Genomic DNA, 20,863 nt, shown 5'->3' with positions numbered 1-20,863 from the left:
TTGACAGTTTTTAAACAAGTAAGTATTCCTACTTTGCAAATATATTAATTTATCATTAAATCACTGATCTGCTAAGAAGTTTATAGAGCTTATCAGAAAATTAAATACAGAAAATTAACTACACTTATTTAAAAAATAAAAATGGCCCATACTCTAGGCAGGTCAAACAAAACATAAGTGATGCATGCACACATGAGCTTCTGCACCACCAAAAAGTGTATTAGCAATTGGGCTAAGGCAGGTGTACACTAAAACCCATGTATTTTGTTATTAGGACTCATTGGTGTGAATAAAGCTTAACTTACTACACTATTTACATCTTAGTTTCACTCTGCTTTTTTATCAGTTGAAAACAGAATATGAAACAAGAGCTTTTCTGTTATTCATACCAACTGAGATTAAAGCCATATAGTTGCCCAGTGTACCTTCTGTCCCTCTAAAACTATTTCTGTTAAAGGTATATGAATTCTGTTTCAAAAAAGGTAAAAAAAGAAGAATTTCTTACACTTAATCGCATTTAAGTTGCATTGAGAACATATTTGTCCATAAAATGGAGCAAGAAATTCAGTATTTGTAGAAATAATGTATTTGAGATAATGGAGATGTATCCATACATATCACAAAGCCATCTGGAGCACTCTATCTCCACAAAAGGAGAGCAAAAAGGACTGTACTTTTCAACTTCCCACACAGAATGCTATTCCCATGCTTCATGTTGTAAAAAAGGCAAAAGCTACAGCAGCTGAGACCGCTGGAGTGAAGCCTTGGTGAGAGGTTGCGTGAAGGGGCTGCGCATGACTAGAGTGCATGCCTCTAGTCCACAGGCCTTTTCTGTTTGGGCCAAATGCACCATTGACACACTCTGCAGCTCAGCACCAAACACCTTTTCCGTTCTCCAACAGTTTACTTGCATTTCTGCCCAAGTGCTGGTTTCTTTTGGCTTTGAAGACAAAGCTTCACCTGCAGGGTTTCATTTTTCTGTTCGACACCTTGCTGTTGATTTTCCCTTATTGCACAAAAGAACTTGCTCCAGAGCCTCTCACAACTCCTCCTTTGTAGTAAACGAAAGCCTTAATAATTTTATTTTGATTGTAGAGTTGATTAATTTCAACTTGTTTAATTTGTGGCCTTTGCTGAGATCTTTAGGGCTGGGAATTAGAGAGCAACAGTGTACCACTGTACTCTGTGGGTTTGCCAATTTGTTTCGTGCCTCATTTGTCACAAAACTTAGGAAATCGTGGTCCAAAGCCAGCTTCGTATTTTTCAAGGCAAGGCAAAAATGTATTTGTTTTTGTTTTAAATTAACATCTCCTGGCTAAATTCATCTAGTTTTTCAAAGTCCAAACCAAAGCACTCACTAACAATTGGAATCTAGCAAGCAAGGCAAATCCAAAGATCAGCAGAAGAGAACAGATTGCTTCTCTCCAGTTACAGTATAAAGGGGTAAGAAAAGAATGCTCAATTTTAGGTACAGACATAGCATAAAGAAAAAGCGAGGATATAGAAAGGATCTGTTTTTATAAAAAGGAAGACTTTGACATTCAAGAGCCTACAAAACAGTACTGATGGCCTTAAATCTTTATTAGTGAAATTAAACTAATTGTTTAAAATAGATGATTCTTAGACTGTGCAGCAAATACCAGTTACATCATTTAGTTTAACCTCATATGCAAAGCTTGATTCCCAGATTACAGGGTAGAAATAAATTAGTGTGCTCCTTTAATATTCAATGTTTTCTTGATATAAAGCTGTGAATGCTAGCGGACTGAAATATAACTATAGCTTTACAGAAAGCTATAGCCATATGTAGTTAGTGCATGAGGAAGAGCTATGAAAGGGGCTTTAGAGAATATCAAATATGACATTCTGTCACATAATTTTTCAGTCTTCCCTACAATGTTATACACACTAGCTCCTAGTATCGGGATAGCTCTCTTTATCCTATAATCTGCACAAACTGTTACACTTGATATTGGACGGGGGAGAAGTGACTCACTATCAATGACAGATAATACCTTAAAGAAAGACACTTTTATCATGCTTAGTGTAATCTGCTAGGACTTCTAAATGAACAATTCTGGTCAATTACCATGTTCACATGTAGTCACATGTCCTGCACACAAGATACCACCAGACAAACCAACAACTCCCAAATCCTCTCCCTCTGGAGCTTTCTCAAAAATTCCAAGGACTTGCAGATTGATTTTGCCTAAAAGAACCCAAAAGTATTGTTTGGGAAGGGAGAACACAGAAAGATATACTGAATATTCCTATACAGTATCAAGATGAACACTGCAATAACTGCTAACAAGTTGACTCATTTCTCCAATTTTTCTTACGCAACTCATGATTCTTGTCCAGGATTGTAGGGAAGCAATTACTTGCTTCAGAGGTTATGTCTGTAATTAAAGCAAATTGACCTGACTTCCAAAAAAGGAATTTCTGCTGAACTCCAGAAAGCAGTCTGAAGTTAGACTTTGCCTTAGTTAGACCTACACCCCGCAAAGCTGCACTGTTATTTTAAAAACAGTAAAAGAATGACTCGTATATGCACAGAGGCCATATGAGAACATCTAACCTTGGAGATTTCCCTCGTATTTTGAACTATGTTGACGATGTCCGGATGGGATTTACAATGGCTCAAAGCTACTATTGTTCACACTACATTAAATCTACAATATATGCAATGAGATACCATAATATTTTCACTTGGAACTTCTATTAACCCACAACTTGTCTGTATTTAATGAAATATGTAGTGCTCACAGACTTGATTTATATGCATCACTATTTACAGTGCACGTTTATAAAAGAGGAAAAAGCACCCTAAGGAACTCATGGTTATTTTGACTTTAACAGAAAGTAAAAAGTGCCTGATTTGGTTTAGCTCAGTAACACCCCTGGAAGCCCCAGAATCTTATAGCTGGATTAGGGATGGCGACAGGAATCAGTGATGCAGCTGAAACAGCTAGCATAAAAAATGTATTATTGCTACCAACCCCAAGCCAAAACACTCCTGCATATTTTAAAACAAAAATCACAGTCTTCTTTATGTTTGTTGTGTACAGAAGTATATAGAAGCAATAAGAAAGGTATGCTGAAGACCTGGAAATCAATTTTTGTCAGTGTTGTTCGAGAAATGAGTAGAGGGGAGGATTCACACACCCAAGGGAAAATTACACAGATACTCTTGAACAGATAAACCTTTACATCTGACATAACTTCTAAATGTATTTAATTACACAAAGTGTGTTAGGAAACAGTAGAAGAAGAGTGTTTTATCCTGGAAAAGGTACACAGAAATCGCAAGCAGAAGGCAGTATATTGGTGCTCTTTAGAGCTATCTTACAAGAAATCTGTTCTGTATGTTGGTCAAAATAAAATCATAGCTCCCTCCATTCCTCTACCAGTTTAACATTGGGTTAGCTGAGTCATTATTTCTAGAAAAAAAGCATAACTCTTGTTTTCCTTTTAGATAACATGATCTGTATGCAGGTTATGGTCAAACCAAGCTTTTCCCAAAGAAATGCCCTTTGGGCACTAAAGAACATAGGGCACCAATGACTTTGTAGAAATTTTCTTGTGTTACACCTGCTCCCTAAGTGTATCTGTAATAATGAACTAGGAAACTGAAAAAGGACAAGAAGGGTATTCATTCATTTTTACTAGGATTGTGCAAGCCGAAAAAAATTGTATGTATGCCAAAATCTCTACTTATGAGATCTTTCATAGTAATTTCTGTAAGAATGCTTGTAATCTATTAATAGAAAAGAAAAACATTATAAAACCTGTGCATTCTTAACACTGAGAATATATGCTGTATTTTTCACATTCTCACTCGAAAGAGGTCTAATTTCCTTTCACCATCTAAAGAACTGTGTTCCAAGAACTACCAAAGGGATCACGTATGCTAAACCCAGTCCCTGAAAAACACAGCCAGAAGAAAACAAACATCTCCTGTGGAAAAGCATGGAAACAAGAGCACAGTGTAGCTACATTCTCAGGAAGTTAATGACTGGACCTCCTTTTCCCAACTCCTCCCTACAACCTTTATAGTCTTAGAAATTACTGAGCAGAACAAACCCCTTTAACACCACCTGGTGTACTTTTCAGCAGTTGGTCTTGCTTCCAGGCTTGTCATGGCTCATTAAGATAGTATAGTACTTTCTCTCTGCAAGACTGTTCTCAGGGACCATAGAATTCAAGATAAAATGAGATACGGAGGTTTTATCACAAGACAGAACAGGACTGTGACATCTTGTGCCAGGATTTTAGTATCTGAGAAAGCCATAGAAGAAAAACTTTCAAGGCAGGTGAAATGTCAAAACAAGCCAGTTATAGAAGATAAACATAACTTCCCAATACTTAAAAAAATAGAGTAAACCAAAGTAAACAAACTTTGTGTGTGCCCATATGGGGATCCTTATTTATGTAGGCTTTGCTAAAGGTTCACTTCTTTGCTTTGCAATTTATTTTTCTGTGAAACTTTGAAATTTGAGTTTAATAGCTCTTTCACCTATGTGAATCATTTGACCAACTCATTTTGCACTGCTGCCCATAAATGAATTATTAAGCTTTGCTGCTTATTTCTATGATTCAGGACATCTAGCATCAGTTGCACTGCAAAGGAAGCAGCAGCTTGTCTCTAATGCTGCCACAACACAGTATCTCAGAGCACTCAAAGGCTCATTGATAATGCAGGAGTACAGAAAGGAGAACAGGCTTCATTCCTTAATTGCCAGGAGAAAAAAAAGCACAAAAGAGATTATGTTTTCTCTCAAGCTTTCACCTGAATTAACAAATAATAGCAGAAGCCATCAAATTTGAAAGTAACCAAGATCTACAATTACATTTATGAAAAGCCTGGTATTCTATTACAGTGAGGAGGACTATGGAGTTCAAAAAATATGTCCTTTCAATAACCTTTAGCCTTAAAGGGTACACAGTATATCTATACACTATATTTCAGCTTTCCTATCAGATTCTGCGTAATTCATTTCAAGATTAACAGCACTTCCAAGGTCAATTTATTTCCAATTATTTAAACGTAATGTCTGTACTGTTCAGTAATTTCAAATGGATAACTTTTCACATTTCAGTCTACTGCAAATGGACTTTTTACAACTTAAATGTCAAAATCTAACCATATATAATTAAAATAAACATATATAATCATGTATTTTATATTTGATAATCAAAAAGGACAAAACAGTGGTAACAAGATACTGTTGCATTCATTTCCATTGTGCACCCAGAAAAAGACATCTTATAGGAAAAAAAAAAAATCTAAGCTTATAGAGGAAAAAATGGGACTGGTGCAGATGCACTTGTTCAGCTCTGCCCCAGGCAGTAAATCCTACGGACATGGAGTGCCCCCTGTGGGAATTTAGCTTATTTAATTTCACACAAAGTAATTATAGGAGGTGAAAGTAATTATAGGAGGTACTTTGGTATCATTGCTGCAATCACATGGTAGCCTGATATACCAGGTGACCCACAGACCCTATACTCCATCAATATGATGCAGAGTTTGTGCTGGGCTTAGAAAATCATACCTTGCAGATGATATGTATTACTGCTTAATAGCAATGACAACCAATGCTAAGTGATTTCAAACTACAGACTGTTTATACATGTAGAACATACACATCCTTCTGCAATCACTTTTGTTCTGGAGAACTTCTGATAAACCATAGGCATAAACTATAATTTCCTCAAATGAAAAAAAAAAAAACCTAAGCCCTTTAATTTCCAGGAAGACAATTTCTGATGAGCTGACAAGTTATCATTGGATGGACATTAATACTTTTCTATTTTTTTTCTGGTCTGTTCACCATGGGTACACATAACCTGAAATATTTTTGTTTGGTTAAACTGTTTGCTGCATTTGAAATTACTTCACACCTCATTTAGGATCAACTGAAATGACTTTTCTGGCAAATAAACTATGTGCCAATTAATCAGTTTCTTTTGGACTACTTTCAGTTTCAAGCTTATACCTCCAGACAATACTGCTTTACTGCTGAGACGATGAACTTTTCAAAAGATAAATAACCTTAGCTTCCACTGACTTCATTTTCACTTGTGAATGTTCATGTGTGTGTGATTTTTCTTATCTGACAGCCAGAAAATGAACACATGCACTTATCAACCATCTACCAAATATTTTCAAGTCACTTGCATATCATGTAGGAAAACTATAGCAGAGATAAGGATGAACAGTCTTCTTGCCTAGCACTGCCTAGATTGGCATCTTATTTTTAATAGTAGCCCTCATGTAGCTCTCAGCAGGCCTTCCAAGGCCAAGATGAAACAAAGAAGGAATACAATAAACAGCTTCACTAAGCTACACAGGCCTGGTTCGTCTCTGGTCACAACCTACACTCTGTATCAAACAGAACACTGTATGTGGGATGAACTCATGTAATTAGAAACTACAAGGATAAATATTCAAAAGACCACTCATGTAAAGCCACATAAGAAATCAAACAACATTTTTTGACAGCTTGATTTTGAAACATAAGTTACGTTCTAGTATAACAATTCATTTGTCTCTAATAGTCTTGATTATTTTCTAAAGAAGAAAGAGGACAGTAAATTATTCTCGGACAAGCAGTAATCTTTTCTTTGTGTGCCAGCAGGATGAAGGATTCAACTCTGAAGCGCCAACTACATTATGTAAGTCTGCATCCCTTGAATTATAGGCCTAGCAGCAATTGCAATTAGCTAGAGAAGGCATAATTCAGGAAAGGGCTGTTGGACAGTCTTCCAGGTCTGAAAGAACAGATTGAGAAATGCTCCAACTGGGACTTTTCAACCCCAAAGCAAAGGAAGAACCTTCTGGTCCTTCTGACCATAAAAAAAGGCCTGCCTAATGAAAAAAAAAAAAGAGCAACCAAAAACCCAAACCAATCTCTTCTCTACATGCAGACACAGTGTCTGTTCCCCTTCCCTGTAAGCACAGTGTCCGCTGCTACAGTTTTGGAGCTTGGCCCCAGATTAGACTGTTTGTGCTCCGTTATTTTCACACACTGCCAAAATTTGCTGACAACACCAGGACTAAAAAAAAAAAAGGAAAGGAAAACCGGTGATTTCAACAGTTTATAACTCAGCTCAGCCTAAGCAGGTTTTTATGGGACAAAGAACAGAGATTTCTCTGTAGACAGCACTTTATTCCTGCCTAATTTAAAAGATTTGCTGTGAATGATGGAAACATTAGAACTTCTTAAAGGAAACATAACAAAACAAAAATCCTAGCAGTTCACTGGTATTTTTTTTACAGTAGATCAGGTCTGGTGATACAAATAGAGAGACCATTATCTACCTCTCATAATTATTTGCAACACAGGTGTTTGGGTTTTTTTAAAGAAAATGAAAATATTAGACTTAAAGGAAGAGGGCTTCAAAATACATAGTATTTCTTTAAGGAGTGAAATTTCTTCCTTGGAATAATTCACACTTGGGCTATTCTAGTGCCATAGTATTCCCTAGGGAGTGTGAAATGATCTCAGAGTTACCGAGTCAGTAGTAAACACAAGTTCTACTCTAAGAAACATTATTTTAAATATACATATTCACTACCATAATATCTAACAACTTCCTATTAAAACCCAGAGGTAACTTTCTGGAGTCCTCTTGTTGCTTTAACACTTTCTTTCTGTCCATATCTAGCATCTCCTAAAGCAGCATTTCCTAAGCTATTTTTCTTTTATGCTCCCCTGCCCCATTTAGCTGACTGCAGGGCCCAGGCTGTTAAACTTGCACCTCTACCAAATCTCAAATTTAACCAGTACTGCTTTTGAGTACCTCTTAACTTTTCCCAGTGAAGAATGCCCTAAAACTTGGGAAACAATGCAGCTCTACTGTATCTTTGAACAGTATCTGTGCAACAGCTATTGTTTCCATTAGGGATACCCAAACCAGCTAACTGCTTCACAAAATTGATCACTTGTTCAATTACTCTTACTTTTGAGTTAAAACATTTTAACTACATTAGAAACTTTTTGCAAAACTAGAAAACAGATGACAAGAGTGCTTTTCATAAAAGGAATAGGCTGGGAAAGTAGGGAAACAAAGAATATACTGGAATTTCTGTATATAAATACAAGATATTTAATTGACTGGGAGTCCTCAGCAGAGACTTGTTTGCAACACAGCCTCATGGTGAGGGTGAGTTTTTAAAGTCTGGATGCCTTTAGCAGCTTTATAGAACTTTAAGACAGACCAGCTATGACTAAAACATGCTTAGCTAGTTAACTATACAAACATAATGCTTTTTCCATCTTTCTCTCCATGTGCTGACAGCATTACCACTCTCTCCAGTGTTTCTCTTCCTCCTGAGGTACAATGGATCTACCAGTTTATACAGTCCTGATACTACATTTCAGTACAACAGCTTCCAACAATAACTTACTTAGCTAAGAGAGGTCATCACTTAGAAAAAGAGAGTAGTTATATTAAAGGCTCTAGAGCTACACAATTCCAAATTAATTTTAGGATAGACTGTACACTACGTGTATATTTTAATGAGAAGGTTTGGCAGAGCAGTTTGGCAAAAGAAAGTTCTGCCAAGTGATTGGATATGGGATATATCCCCAGTTGTTTTGGATTCCCACATCACCTTAAGAACTATTCTTCCCATCCCCCAACACACCAACTCTCAAGGCAGTCAAATTTATAGCTCAATAAAATTTTTTATTAAAAATAAAAAGTGTGGCTTCTAAGTACTTCAGTCTTCCAATGTCCTTATGCCAGGTCTAGATCAGACTGTTGTAGCTGAATATAAAGCTGGGGAGGCTTGGCCCACATTACACAAGCACTCCTAAGTTAAAGTTTCAAGATCTAAGTCATCTCTCTTTCCATTCTGTAACAGCTGTTTTTCTATCCTTTCATTAAGGAAAAAGGAAAGAAAAGAAAAGTAAAAGAAAAAGAAAAGTAAAGAAAAAGAAAAGAGTCCAGTGCAGAGAAGTTAAATAAATAAATAATGGTTCACAAAACCACAGTGGAGGAACCACTGCTGGTCCTGCCAATAAAAATGTTCCTTCTCTTCAGGGCTGCCTAAACAACTGAAAGTGTTTCTAATGAACTGCTGGCAGCACTATCCATCATTGCACTAAATAGATTCATGTCTCCCTAAACTAAGGATAACGATCTATAATGCACAGTCAGAAATTAGGAAGTATTTAAGCCTTAGAAGTCTAATTCCTCATTTCTCTCCACTCCTCAAAGCTTGGTTTTATTCACGCTTCCTGATGTAAAGATGATGAGAGATGTCCAACCAGAAATCTGCAGTCTGATTTTAGCATTACAACCACTTGACATTATGTCTATCTCTTCCCTCTTTCTTTTTTGTCATTTGTTACACTGACTTGTGTCTTTCCTTAGAGTAAATTATCAGCTACTCAAAGCAAGATGGTACATTCACACAACACACAAAATATCCAAGTTCCAATAACTGTTTAGGATCTCTGAAGATGCTATTGTGCAAATAACAGTAGTCTACTGCACACAATTACAAGGAAGAAATGTTTTTGAGCTGTATCAGAAGTGTGAAAGTCAGGTAGATGATCCCTGGTCAGAAGTCACTTCTGAAGGTTTAACCAATTACATAGATAGATGCTGTCTACAGAGACATATTCATGCAGTGGCTGTTTTTATAACACTAGTCATCAGAGGAGAATTCAGAGCTATCAGTAAAACATGCCTACAAATAACAAAAAGAAACACTTACTTCATTTCCAGAACTTCTTCCAAATGTTTCCTTCTTTCAGCTCGTAGGTTGGTCAAGTGGGTTTCCTTCTCAGCCAAAGACTGTTGCGTAGAGGACAATTTTGCTTTCATAGACTCCAGCTCCTGCTTCACCTTCTCCATGGCCATCATCAGCTCTTCTACCTAAAACATTTTTTTGGACAACAGGAGTAGAGAAAAATAGTGTAATGTGATCAGCTGGAACTCACTGAGTATCACAACTAAATTGGAGCACAAAGACTACCAGTGCATGCACCCTGCATAATGCTTCTGTAGACTGGAAGTATCATCTACTGCTGTGGACAGTACGTCTAGACTTGACTGAAGCAACATCACAGTCTGTGAATTAACAGTTTGGTCACTGGAACGTTACCATTACAGTACCAAATTACAACTCTTCAACTCTTCAGTATTTCTATTTTAGAAAATGTACCACAAGGGTAAACAGATGTTCTGTATATATTAAAATTAGCCCACAAAAGTGCTAGGTATTAAATGGAATACACTGATAATATAGCAGAATAATAGAAAATTTTCTCTGGAAATTATGCCTAAAAAGAAACTACATATGCACTTTAAGAATGAAGACAGTTTCTGAAACAAGGAGAGTACTTGGCTCCCATGAAAATGTAAGTAAGGCAACTTTCCTCAAGATATCTGCTGCACAATGCTTATATGCATGTTTTGTGATAAAGCAACATAAAAGATACTCAAAGAGTTGCTGATGGCACACAAGGCCAGCAGAACAATGCTCATATCTTTGACATGTGGGAAGGGTTCAGAATTCACATGATTGTAAATTCTAGCATATATATTACACAGATTAACACAGTCTTATTTTATTTTGCACATGGAGCAAGTTTTGCCTCAGTTAAATTTTATCACTAATTATCATGCAAAACCACAAAATGCTCAAGTATAGCTACATGTAACATACAAAAGCCTTTGGATATTCTTTTAATAGTTTTATAATAATGCTCGATGGATCTTCTTTTTCTATCACAACCAAGTGTTCCTGAACAATTTTATAATGTGCTTTGAATGGGAGAAACTCAGATGCTAACGGTACACACGATCAAAAATTTGTAGAAATTTAGTATGATGACAGAGCACACTGCATGCCATTTATATCCCTGCTTAACAATCAAGTTATGCTCCATCCTGGAAATGAATTACTGAAATTATATTAAGCTCAATTTTTACCTATATGTTTTCACAAAAGGAGTTAGACACATCACTTGCTATACAGGTGTTGGAGATGCTTGAATAAATCCTGTACTCCTAAAGGCAGAGCTAATGACTCAGGACAAACACAGATAACAAGACTGGTTTTCATCCTCAACTAGTGATAGAGCAAGAAACATTGCCATTCTGAATTAGCAAGTTTATAAAGCTAGCATAGAAATTGTGCAGTATTTACTGTGGAAAGCCTATCTGCTTCCACTCAAATGCAGCTGACAAGCAATATTCTTCTTATGCCCAGAAAATTAAGGAAAATTTTAAATATGTAGTTATTAAAAGCTATCCAAAATGTACAGCCAAGAGTTCATACAGTAACCAACAGATGGAGGAGAATTTCAGTGTCACATAGTCCAAACTGGCTAGTAGGCATATAATAACCAAAATTTTCCTGTCTTACTAGTGTTTAGTGAAGAAAACAAGATCAGAAACTCTGACATTTTTTAAAGCAAAGAGCAAATTCCATAAAATGAAATAGAGAAATATATTAGAAAAGAATACACAGAAAATCTGCAGAAACAATAAACAGCAAAAATACTACAAGGATAGAACCTAATACTTAGAAAGACAAAAATAGCAACATGCTGGGGAAGTGAAGGTGTATTACTGTATCAGCTTCTAGTCTATTAGCTTCCACTTCCTCTGGGTGGATCAGAATGACCTACATAAACATTTTGCTTTTTAAACAGAGAAGAAAAGAGTCACACCAACTACAAATGCCTCTCCTTGTAACAGAAAATAACCTCAAATAAACAAGCCCCCAGCCAACTGCAACAATCAAAACATCCCGTGTCAATCTGTCTGTTGCCAAGATAAAACAATCTCTGAAGCAACTTTTTTTTCCATAATGAGGTTTGAAAGATCTCTGACATCCTTCATTCCATTCCCAGTCATCAAGGTTTGTGATGCTAACACTGAAGGACTGGTTTACTTGATGCAGATCAGTAGCATAGCAACTCTGTGCTCTTAAAAAGACACAACGAGGCTAGAGGCCGGTATCTAGACCAAGGGTGCTAGATGGCAAGGTCTAACTCTGCAGGAGTACTTTGTAGTAGTGGTTATTGCAGGTACTTAATCTTTTTCTCATCACTTAGTTTGCTAATTCTTTTAATTCAGAGGTTATATTCTGTATTTTTGCAGGTTAACAGAAAATTGATCTAACAGTGTGTAAAAAAATGGCTGGAATGCAAGTAGCTTTTAAACTGTGCCAAAACTTAGTTTACAGAATGGCCATTGCCTCCCATCCTCTCCTGCAAGTACCATTTATCATGCAATTTGCTACATAAATATTACACCAAAATAGTGATGATTGTATTCACAACAAAGACTTCATTGTTCAGATTCATCAAGTTATAGATATTCCATGGGACCATTTCAATTAAATTTCTACAAACAAAACATTTTATTTGGCAGCTTATGAATCTTAGTGCAGACCTGTCTGTATATGTCCCAGTAAGCAGTCCTGTGAGAAACAATACAGGAATACTCACTGGAAGTAAACTGCTTGCAAAGCACATCCAATGTAGCCTACACATCTAGCTTCAAATCTACCCTTGACTTTTTTTGTCCCGAGAGCAGCTAATTATATAATAAAGAAAAGGTATTTGCCAAGAACCAGAGTTCTTGCACTCTGAGACATTTCCAGAGACATGCTGTTGACATTCTCAGTTTAACTACAGATAAGCTTCTGCCCTATCAATTATAACTGGAAAGTTTCCATTTCAGAAGGTGCAGAGAGTGCACTCTTGGTCCTCCTTTCTCTCTGCTCAAATGATACTATATAAAGCAGAGTATATCTATGATTTACCCATGATTCAGTTCTCTGTAGACTGGCCTGAAAGGTCTCTATGTATTCTGAGCAGGATGTATCTGCAGAGAACTTATATGGAGACTATTTTTTCATTGGTTTCAGGCCTCAAGTGACCTGACCAGGTGACAGCTTATCTTTAAGGAAGAATATGAAGCTGAATGAAGTTTCCATTAGAGGAGTTCCTGAGAGATTGAACAAACTGTGCGAAGAAGGGCAAACTATGTCAATTAGATCAGCATGCTATTCACAGCACTAGAAAAGCAAAATGTCAACATAGGACAATTTTTTTACATAGTATTACATCTCCTTAGAGAGAATGAAAGCAAGGTGGAGAGAAAAAGCAATACAACAGAAGTTTATCTACCCTATCAATGGCAGCTTGTAAAGAAATAGAAGAAATGATGTAATACCAAAAAAATTACCTTCTCATTATGCTATCTACTATCTTAACCTTCCTGCTTTACAAACTCTAATTTCAGGCTCTTTTGATGAGACTGTAAATAAGCAAATAGGCTTTTGCACTGACATACAGTTAACACATTACCTCTAAGTATGTTGTGTTTCCAGTAAGCTTTCCAGGCCACTGGGTAATGTGAGGCCAAGGACCTCCAAAGATCTTGGTCAAGTTCCTCAAAGTCAGTAAAACTGAGTAAGGGATTAAATATGGAAAATATTCATGAGGATGCGGATCCTACCAACCTCTGTACTAGCTCTTGGAAAGATTACTGACTATTAGGATCACAAGCTCAAATTCACACCTCATATCTGAGGAGAACCAATGCACTACTGAAAATATCAGAGACACAGCAGATATTTCAGGCAAGGAAGAAGGCTACATCAACTGATGTGGTTGGTAGTGGTTGCCTCTTAAAATCAGAGCCCAAAGATCAATCCAGATAGACAGGCTAACTAAAGCAGCCTCAGGATCCTCAAATGCTTCAGTGTGTTTAAATTACAATGTAATGGCAGCTACTTTTTTCTTCCCACTGTGAACTTTTTCCTAAGTGTAAAGAATCACCTGAACTTTTCTACTACACAGAGAATTGAAAAGGTCTTCCCTCTCAGGAAATCAGTTCTGGAGCTTGATTTTCTCCTTGCACCTTTTCAGAGAACCAGGGCAAGTTTGTGTCATCATCCAAGCAATAAATGCATCATGAATGCTGCTAATATGATGCAATTCACCACAGTGTTACTGTGCCAATATAAAAGGACAATGAAAGAAGCCATCAATATGGAAAAAAAAAAGAGCAAAATGTTACACACTTGAAAAAAACAGTTGCAGGGGCAGGGGATCTTTTCTGAAATGGTGACCTACGCAATCCATGTTTATATGCTATGTGCATATCAAGAACAAGGAAAAGGCTAAAGAACACCCTTTACAAACACAGCAAAGGAAAACTTTTCAGTCTCAAGTAACAGTATATGAAGGCATTTACAGTTTGAATATATAGGACTAGCTTAAATAGTATTAAGGATAGCAAATCACTAGTACTCTTTATAAAAAATACTTTATGTTAACATTAGATAAGGCTTTTCCCAAGGTATAGATTAACAATCTTTGCACTTCTCTCTGTTACTAACAGGGTATGATTGGCTTTCTGGGCTGCAAACACACATTGCCAGATCATGTCTGGTTTTTCATCACAAAAATCCCCAAGTCCTTCACAGGACTGCTCTCAATCCATTCTTCCATCTGTACTGATACGGGTATTTATTGCCTTGAATGAGGTACAAGACCTTGCACTTGGTTTCTTAAACTTCAAGAGGTTTTTCACTTATTCAGCTAGTTTCAACCATCCAGATGGTCCAAAGTATCTGTTAGTGTTATTTTTCCTCCCTTGATCTTTCCTTTTGTTTGATCAAGCACGAAAGACTGTACATCAGTCCATAATTAAAAGTCTCAATGGACATGACAAAGGGACTTGACTATTGCTTAAAAAACCCTCCTGCTAAACTGAAGATACAGTACTTTAGGTGCAGTGATACACGGGAAACTCACAGCTTAAGGTTTAATTACATGCCTGAAAACCGACATATTTTTATGCTTCTGATCGAAGGAAAGAAACTATATCTTTCAGTATATATACACTCACAGGGGTTAGGGGGTAGCTGTTCATATTCATTATTGTCTCAGGCAGAATACAAATGCTGAAATTTTAGAGAATACAGATACAAATAACAACACAAAGAAGTCACTTTCCATCATCATTGTATAAATAAATCACTAGAAATCTTATTTTCAAAACCACCTCAGCAAGCTAACTTGTGTATTTAAAATTATTAAATTCTAAACCTAGACCTTTCTTGCATAAACATGAAATCAGCATTACAAGACAAAATGTCCTAGAAATCTGTACGTTTGCCCAAAATGAAGTAGGCCAGCAAAACAACGCCTGGCAATTACAAGTCAGTAGTAAAAACACTACAAGGACTGAAAAAAAAATTAAAATCTAACATTTCTCAAAGTGTCACTCACTGTCTCAGAGGAGTCTCCTCCTTTCCCACAGCTCTTTTTGAGTTTTTGAACTGTTTTCATTTCACTGTGGATGTTACTGAAATGAGAAAGGGACTGCAAATTTCTTCATTATTTTATACTCAGTTGAACTCATTAGACTGCAGGGTGGAGAGAAGGGAAAGAAATGGACATGAAAAGAAAGACAAAGACAAGAGTTCTGGCTCCATACAAACTTGTTTGGATCCCAGAAAAATTTCCCAGAACAGATGTTAAGACATGGAAAAAGCACAGGCCAGACTTGGGACTTAAGCATGTAATTTAACTGCCTCAAGTAACGTATTACAGGGAGAAAGCACTGAATCTGACATAACTTGGACTGCCAGCAGGACCAGATGGTTTGCTTAAATCACAAGCTAATAAACCTTTACACAAAATAAGAGGGAAATGAATTATGGTTTCATCATAACCCCATTTTTGTTAAAGCAGTAGGGTGGCTTTAGGTACTCTTAAAGACTCTATCCAAGACACTTAACTAAATTCCTGGCTATTCTGAATTAAAGAAACAACCTCCAAATTCTTACAGATACTGGGAAAGCTGTTAGGCATAGCTTTTTGAAAGCTAAAAATATCAGAGGAAAATGAGAGAAATAAGCAAGCAGTGACAAGAAAAATCTCTTCTCCCCCTGACAAAATTAATATGCAATTTCTGATTTGTAAGGTAAGGACAGCCCTCAACTAGGAGAACAGCTGAAAGCTCTGCCACACTGACAGCAGAAGGGTATGACGCAGAATGTCTCTGCCCTACCATACAGCCTGGATCTCTGGCTCCAATTCAAACTCCTCTTATTCACAACCAGTGCATGAGTATACCTTTCCTGTAGGGATACAGAGGATTGCATCACGGCTGCTGGCTTCTCCACTATGACAACGCGACCACCACTAATACTTTTGAAGCAGATATGCAAGGCATTAAGATCCTTTACCTTAATTAAAATCTGTAATTGCAGGCACTCTAAAGATACACTAAGGTGAACAGATGGTCACCTAAAAAGAGCATTCTTCCCTATACTATACATATCAACCTATATTACTGCTTCACTTGTTCTGTGTGGTCACTGTTAAAAAACATTGCCATAGGATGCTATGCAGGCAAGTGAAAAACTTCTTTTCTTCACAAGCTGGAATTCCTTAGCTGAAGATCCAATCTAAAGACACTTGGAAATAAACACAGCAGAATATTGTGCAACAATTAAGATGTTTCTATACATCACATTTACCTTAATGTCAAAGTAAATGCCAGATTTATAGCATGCTTTTTGCCAAGGTCAACCATATACAGCATCAGAGGACTCTGTCAGACTGCACACAAAGGAGTTCTATTTTGTTTGCAACAGAGGGGAGCTAGTGTCTGGTGGATTATCAGTTTTCCAGAGAAAAGGCAAGATTTTTTTGATAATCTGTAATATACAGCAGTACTTTTAGGGATGAATTTTGTGTTTATTTACATTAGTGTGTAAAGACTTAAGTCTTTGTGTCTCTGTTTTTCAGGTTGTTACAATTTTGCACATTCAGCACCCCTGTTAAAATAGTGTTTTGGTGGCTTAAAAGAACTGGTGCCACTGTCCTATTCTTACATTATTAATTGGGGAAAAAGAAGAGGAGAAAGAGAACAAAAGACTATGGTCTGAAAAGCTGCAGATACTGTAGTTGAATACAAATTTTCTTATCACTGTGAAAGTGAGATACTTAAGCTGATGGCTCTTGATGAGTTGGTCTCTCAACAAAACCTTTCATTATAAAAAAGCACCTGATAATGAAGAGAAGTTAATGCTCCATATTGATCCTTATTCTCTCTCCACTGATAGATCTAGGCAACGAAGAGCACTAAAATTAGACTGATCAGATATCTGACATTACCATGTTACTCCTACAGAAGCCACAGAAATAGAAATATGTCTTTGTCAAGGATTACATTACTTGAGTAGCAATCAAAAGTGCTTTTTGCTTACACTTGGAGAGCACTGAGCTCTTGTATGAAGGAGGAGGAATCAAAATTCACAGATGTTTGGAAAAGAGAAAACTACTGAGCTGCCAGACTTCAGGACTGATTAAGTCACAGCTGTGTCCTGTTAGGATATCTGGTGGTAGATTTGACAGTTCTATCTCCTAAACAAGGGCCATAAGCCATATAAATAAGCAACAACCTACTGCTGGGACAAGAGCTCTTGAGAAAGAAGCAGTAATTGTCTCTGCTTAACAGATACAAAATATTTGAGTCAGGCCTGGTAAAAAATGTATATATAATCCTGATTTCTATTTACAGCAGAAACCTGATGTAGTCTCTGGTATCTGAAGACTATAACAAGTTACAATTTTATTTCTGCATTTCCCTCAAGTGGAACAAATTGTCCTACAAAATATTTTCATTATGCTTTTTAACCCTTGTAACCATACCAAAGAAAGCTGTCCTGCTTTATGTTACATGGATCTGTAAACTTAGGAAGCTGTCTTGTGTTTATTTCCCGTGGCTAGCAATGAATCTCTCCAGCCCTTCAGGAATACAGCAGCAACCACTAAGGATCATAAACAATCTTCCAAAAATCTAGATTTTTATCACCTTTTAAATATCTCTACAGAAGCAGAGAGACTAGAATATAGCACATTCTGCACAGTTTTGTACATACTCATTCAGCATAATGTGTTACATCCAAACAGAATTCTCTAGAATTGTGGTTAATTCATGATACTTCAGTCACAACTCTAGAAATGGATATCTTCAAAATAATGTGACCTTTCTTAGGGTACATCTGTTCTGTGATTGCTGCTAAGGTAGCAGTAGCAATTGGGCCAAAGGAAGCCTTTCAGCTCAGACTAATTGTCCAAGGATTTTGGGAGGTTTCCAGAAGACTTCTGTAGATCATGGTGATTTCCATTTTGCTGCATTTCAGTTTCAGGTTAACTAGGATATGTCACCATGGTAGACAGTTTAGACATAACTGAACAATATTCAAAGTAAATACGTAACTGCTGTGCTACACAGCATAGCTTGTCAATTTATATAACAAAGACTGATTTTACAAGGAGAAAAATTCTGGGATGATGCATTACCTCACTACAAGTAGTGAAAAAATGGTATGCTCAAGTTTAACACTCTTTTCCCAGAAGACGTTGAAGATCATGAACACAAATACATGAAAGCACTGTTATTATGTGAAAGCATATGCATTGCCACATGAAGGTTAAACATGGGCTACCTGAAGAAGTACAGTCTCATTGGGAAGCTCAGCAAAGTTTCCCCCTGTACTAACTTGTGGAAGCAAATCTTAAGCATTGTAGTTAACAGAAAGCAAATAGCAGAACCTAACCACAGTAACTAGAAAGTAATTGCACTGTACCATGCCAGTGGAACTCAGGCTGAAATTCAGTGCAGGGTTTGAAGGAATCTGATGGTAAACAGCAGTACAGCAAGTCCAAAAGCTTTTGCTTGAGTAGGAAACATTTCACAGAATCACAGAATCCCAAGGGTTGGAAGGGACCTCAAAAGATCATCTAGTCCAACCCCCCTGCAAGAGCAGGGTAACCTAGAGTACATCACACAGGAACTTGTCCAGGCAGGCCTTGAATATCTCCAACGTAGGAGACTCCACAACCCCCCTGGGCAACCTGTTCCAGTGCTCTGTCACTCTTACAGTAAAGAAGTTCTTCCTGATGTTAACGTGGAACCTCCTATGCTCCAGTTTACATCTTTTCATGTCACTGGATATCACTGAAAAAAGCCTAGCTCCATCATCCAGACAATCACTCTTTACATATTTGTAAACATTATGAACCTCAAGGTTGTTACTCTTCTGTGTTTCTCTATATAGGTCTGGAAAGAAATACACTTTATTTTCTTGCATTTCACGGATTTAGGGGAATAAAATGATAACGTCAGAAAAAGAGCATGTATTTTAAATTTACAAACCTAATCCATAAGACTAATGAACTTTTCTAATACTCTAATCTACATATTATTGTATCACACTTGCATCTAAGATCACAGTTAAAGAATACAACTGGAAAATGCAACAGAAATTCTAAATTAACAAATCATAACACAAATATTTGCTTGAGCCCTTACAATTCCAAGCAAGCATTAGTGTGACCCAATATGCAAGACTTTGATTTTCTCTTGAGCCACAACAAATAAAATACTGTGTAGAAGCAGGTATGTGAGAACATTATGGAACAGGTAGAGAGATGTTAGGATAGAATTTTGCCATGAATACTTGACTATTATAAAAGGCATAATGTGAAATCAGTATTTATCTATTAAACAATAAAAAGGGATAAAAATACAGACAAAAAAGATAACACTTGCACCAAATTTCTATATATCAGTTTTCACCAGTGTTTCTCATCTCATTAAATGTAAAGGTGACTTACATGGTGAAATGCTTCATGTATATTTTGAACAAAAGTTAATTATCCTTTCAGTGTCCCAAATTCCCCTAAAAGTCATCAAATTTTGCCCACTTTGCAATCTTAAACGAGTGCAATGAATTAAACAGAAACAAAGTCACCATCCCTGGCGGTATTTAAAACATGTGTAGATGTGGTGCTTACAGACATAGTTTAGTGGTGGACTTGGCAGTGCTAGGTTTATGGCTGGAGTGGATGACCTTAAAGGTCTTTTACAACTTAAACTGTTCTATGATTCTAAAATATTTAGAAGTTTTCCCCCTATAATGTTACAAAAAGATCTGTCTCAGATTTTTTTGGGCATGATTTCTCCTCTGTTACAGTTCTTAAGAAGTACATTACTGAACACAAAATGAATTACGTACCTTCCCATGTAAGGTGTGTGACACAACATGAATCTGTATTTTTAAAGGAAGAAGCTACATAACCTATTTAAATACCTTGGTAGAAGCAGTAACTTTAGGGAGAAATAGTGATTCTAAAAAATGTCTCCTAGCATATTCATTGACATGGTACACAGTTGACTTTACCCAAAGTGCCAAAGTGCAATCTCTAACCGATGGAAAAGAATCAGACAAAAGAATGAAAAAAAAAAGAAATCTCTTAAACACAATGGCAAGACTACACTTCAGGCTGACACCTGACTTAAAAAGCCCTAACAAAATATTTATCAGTAAAAGAAATTAAAAAGTGAGGATTTAATGCAGATTTTTTTGTAATATGAATTAAATGCACAAATAACTTTGCACATGAATGTATATACATACACTCAAAATTAGTTTGGCAGACTTCTAAAGAAAGGAGCTTTGTAGAAAATATTCAAGAGAAGTTCAGCCAAAGACAATGTAAACTGCTTAGAAAAATCAGTGGGAAGCGAAACGGCTCAAGCACCTCCACCCCCAAACCATACTTTGGATTAAAGCCTTGATCTCCTATCACTTGATTTATCAAACTTCTCATAAGGAGATACAGAAGAGGCAAAAACATTGATTAAAAGTAAACTGTCCAGCATCTATTACAGAGCAGTCAGAATTCTGATATTTCTGTGGTGCTCAGAAAACACCCTATAGGTAACTCGTTCATGAGAAATTCCACTTTATATTTTCCATTTACAGAGACTGGTAGGAAGTAACTCAATGCATGAGAATTTG

At 36.7% G+C, this 20,863-nt stretch overlaps 1 protein-coding gene across 1 annotated transcript in view; it reads right to left on the bottom strand.

Annotated features, from left to right (window-relative positions):
* The window catches only part of ERC1 (ELKS/RAB6-interacting/CAST family member 1), a 284,155-nt gene that overhangs the window by 87,759 nt on the left and 175,533 nt on the right, over nucleotides 1-20,863 (bottom strand). The window contains exon 15 of the mRNA XM_034062833.1: nucleotides 9,731-9,891. Within this exon, the coding sequence (XP_033918724.1) occupies nucleotides 9,731-9,891 (161 nt within the window). The remainder of the gene's footprint in view (nucleotides 1-9,730; nucleotides 9,892-20,863) is intronic.

Source organism: Melopsittacus undulatus, chromosome 5 (genome assembly GCF_012275295.1).
Source record: "Melopsittacus undulatus isolate bMelUnd1 chromosome 5, bMelUnd1.mat.Z, whole genome shotgun sequence".
Taxonomy (NCBI): domain Eukaryota; kingdom Metazoa; phylum Chordata; class Aves; order Psittaciformes; family Psittaculidae; genus Melopsittacus; species Melopsittacus undulatus.
This window is presented reverse-complemented; position numbering and strand designations above follow the sequence as displayed.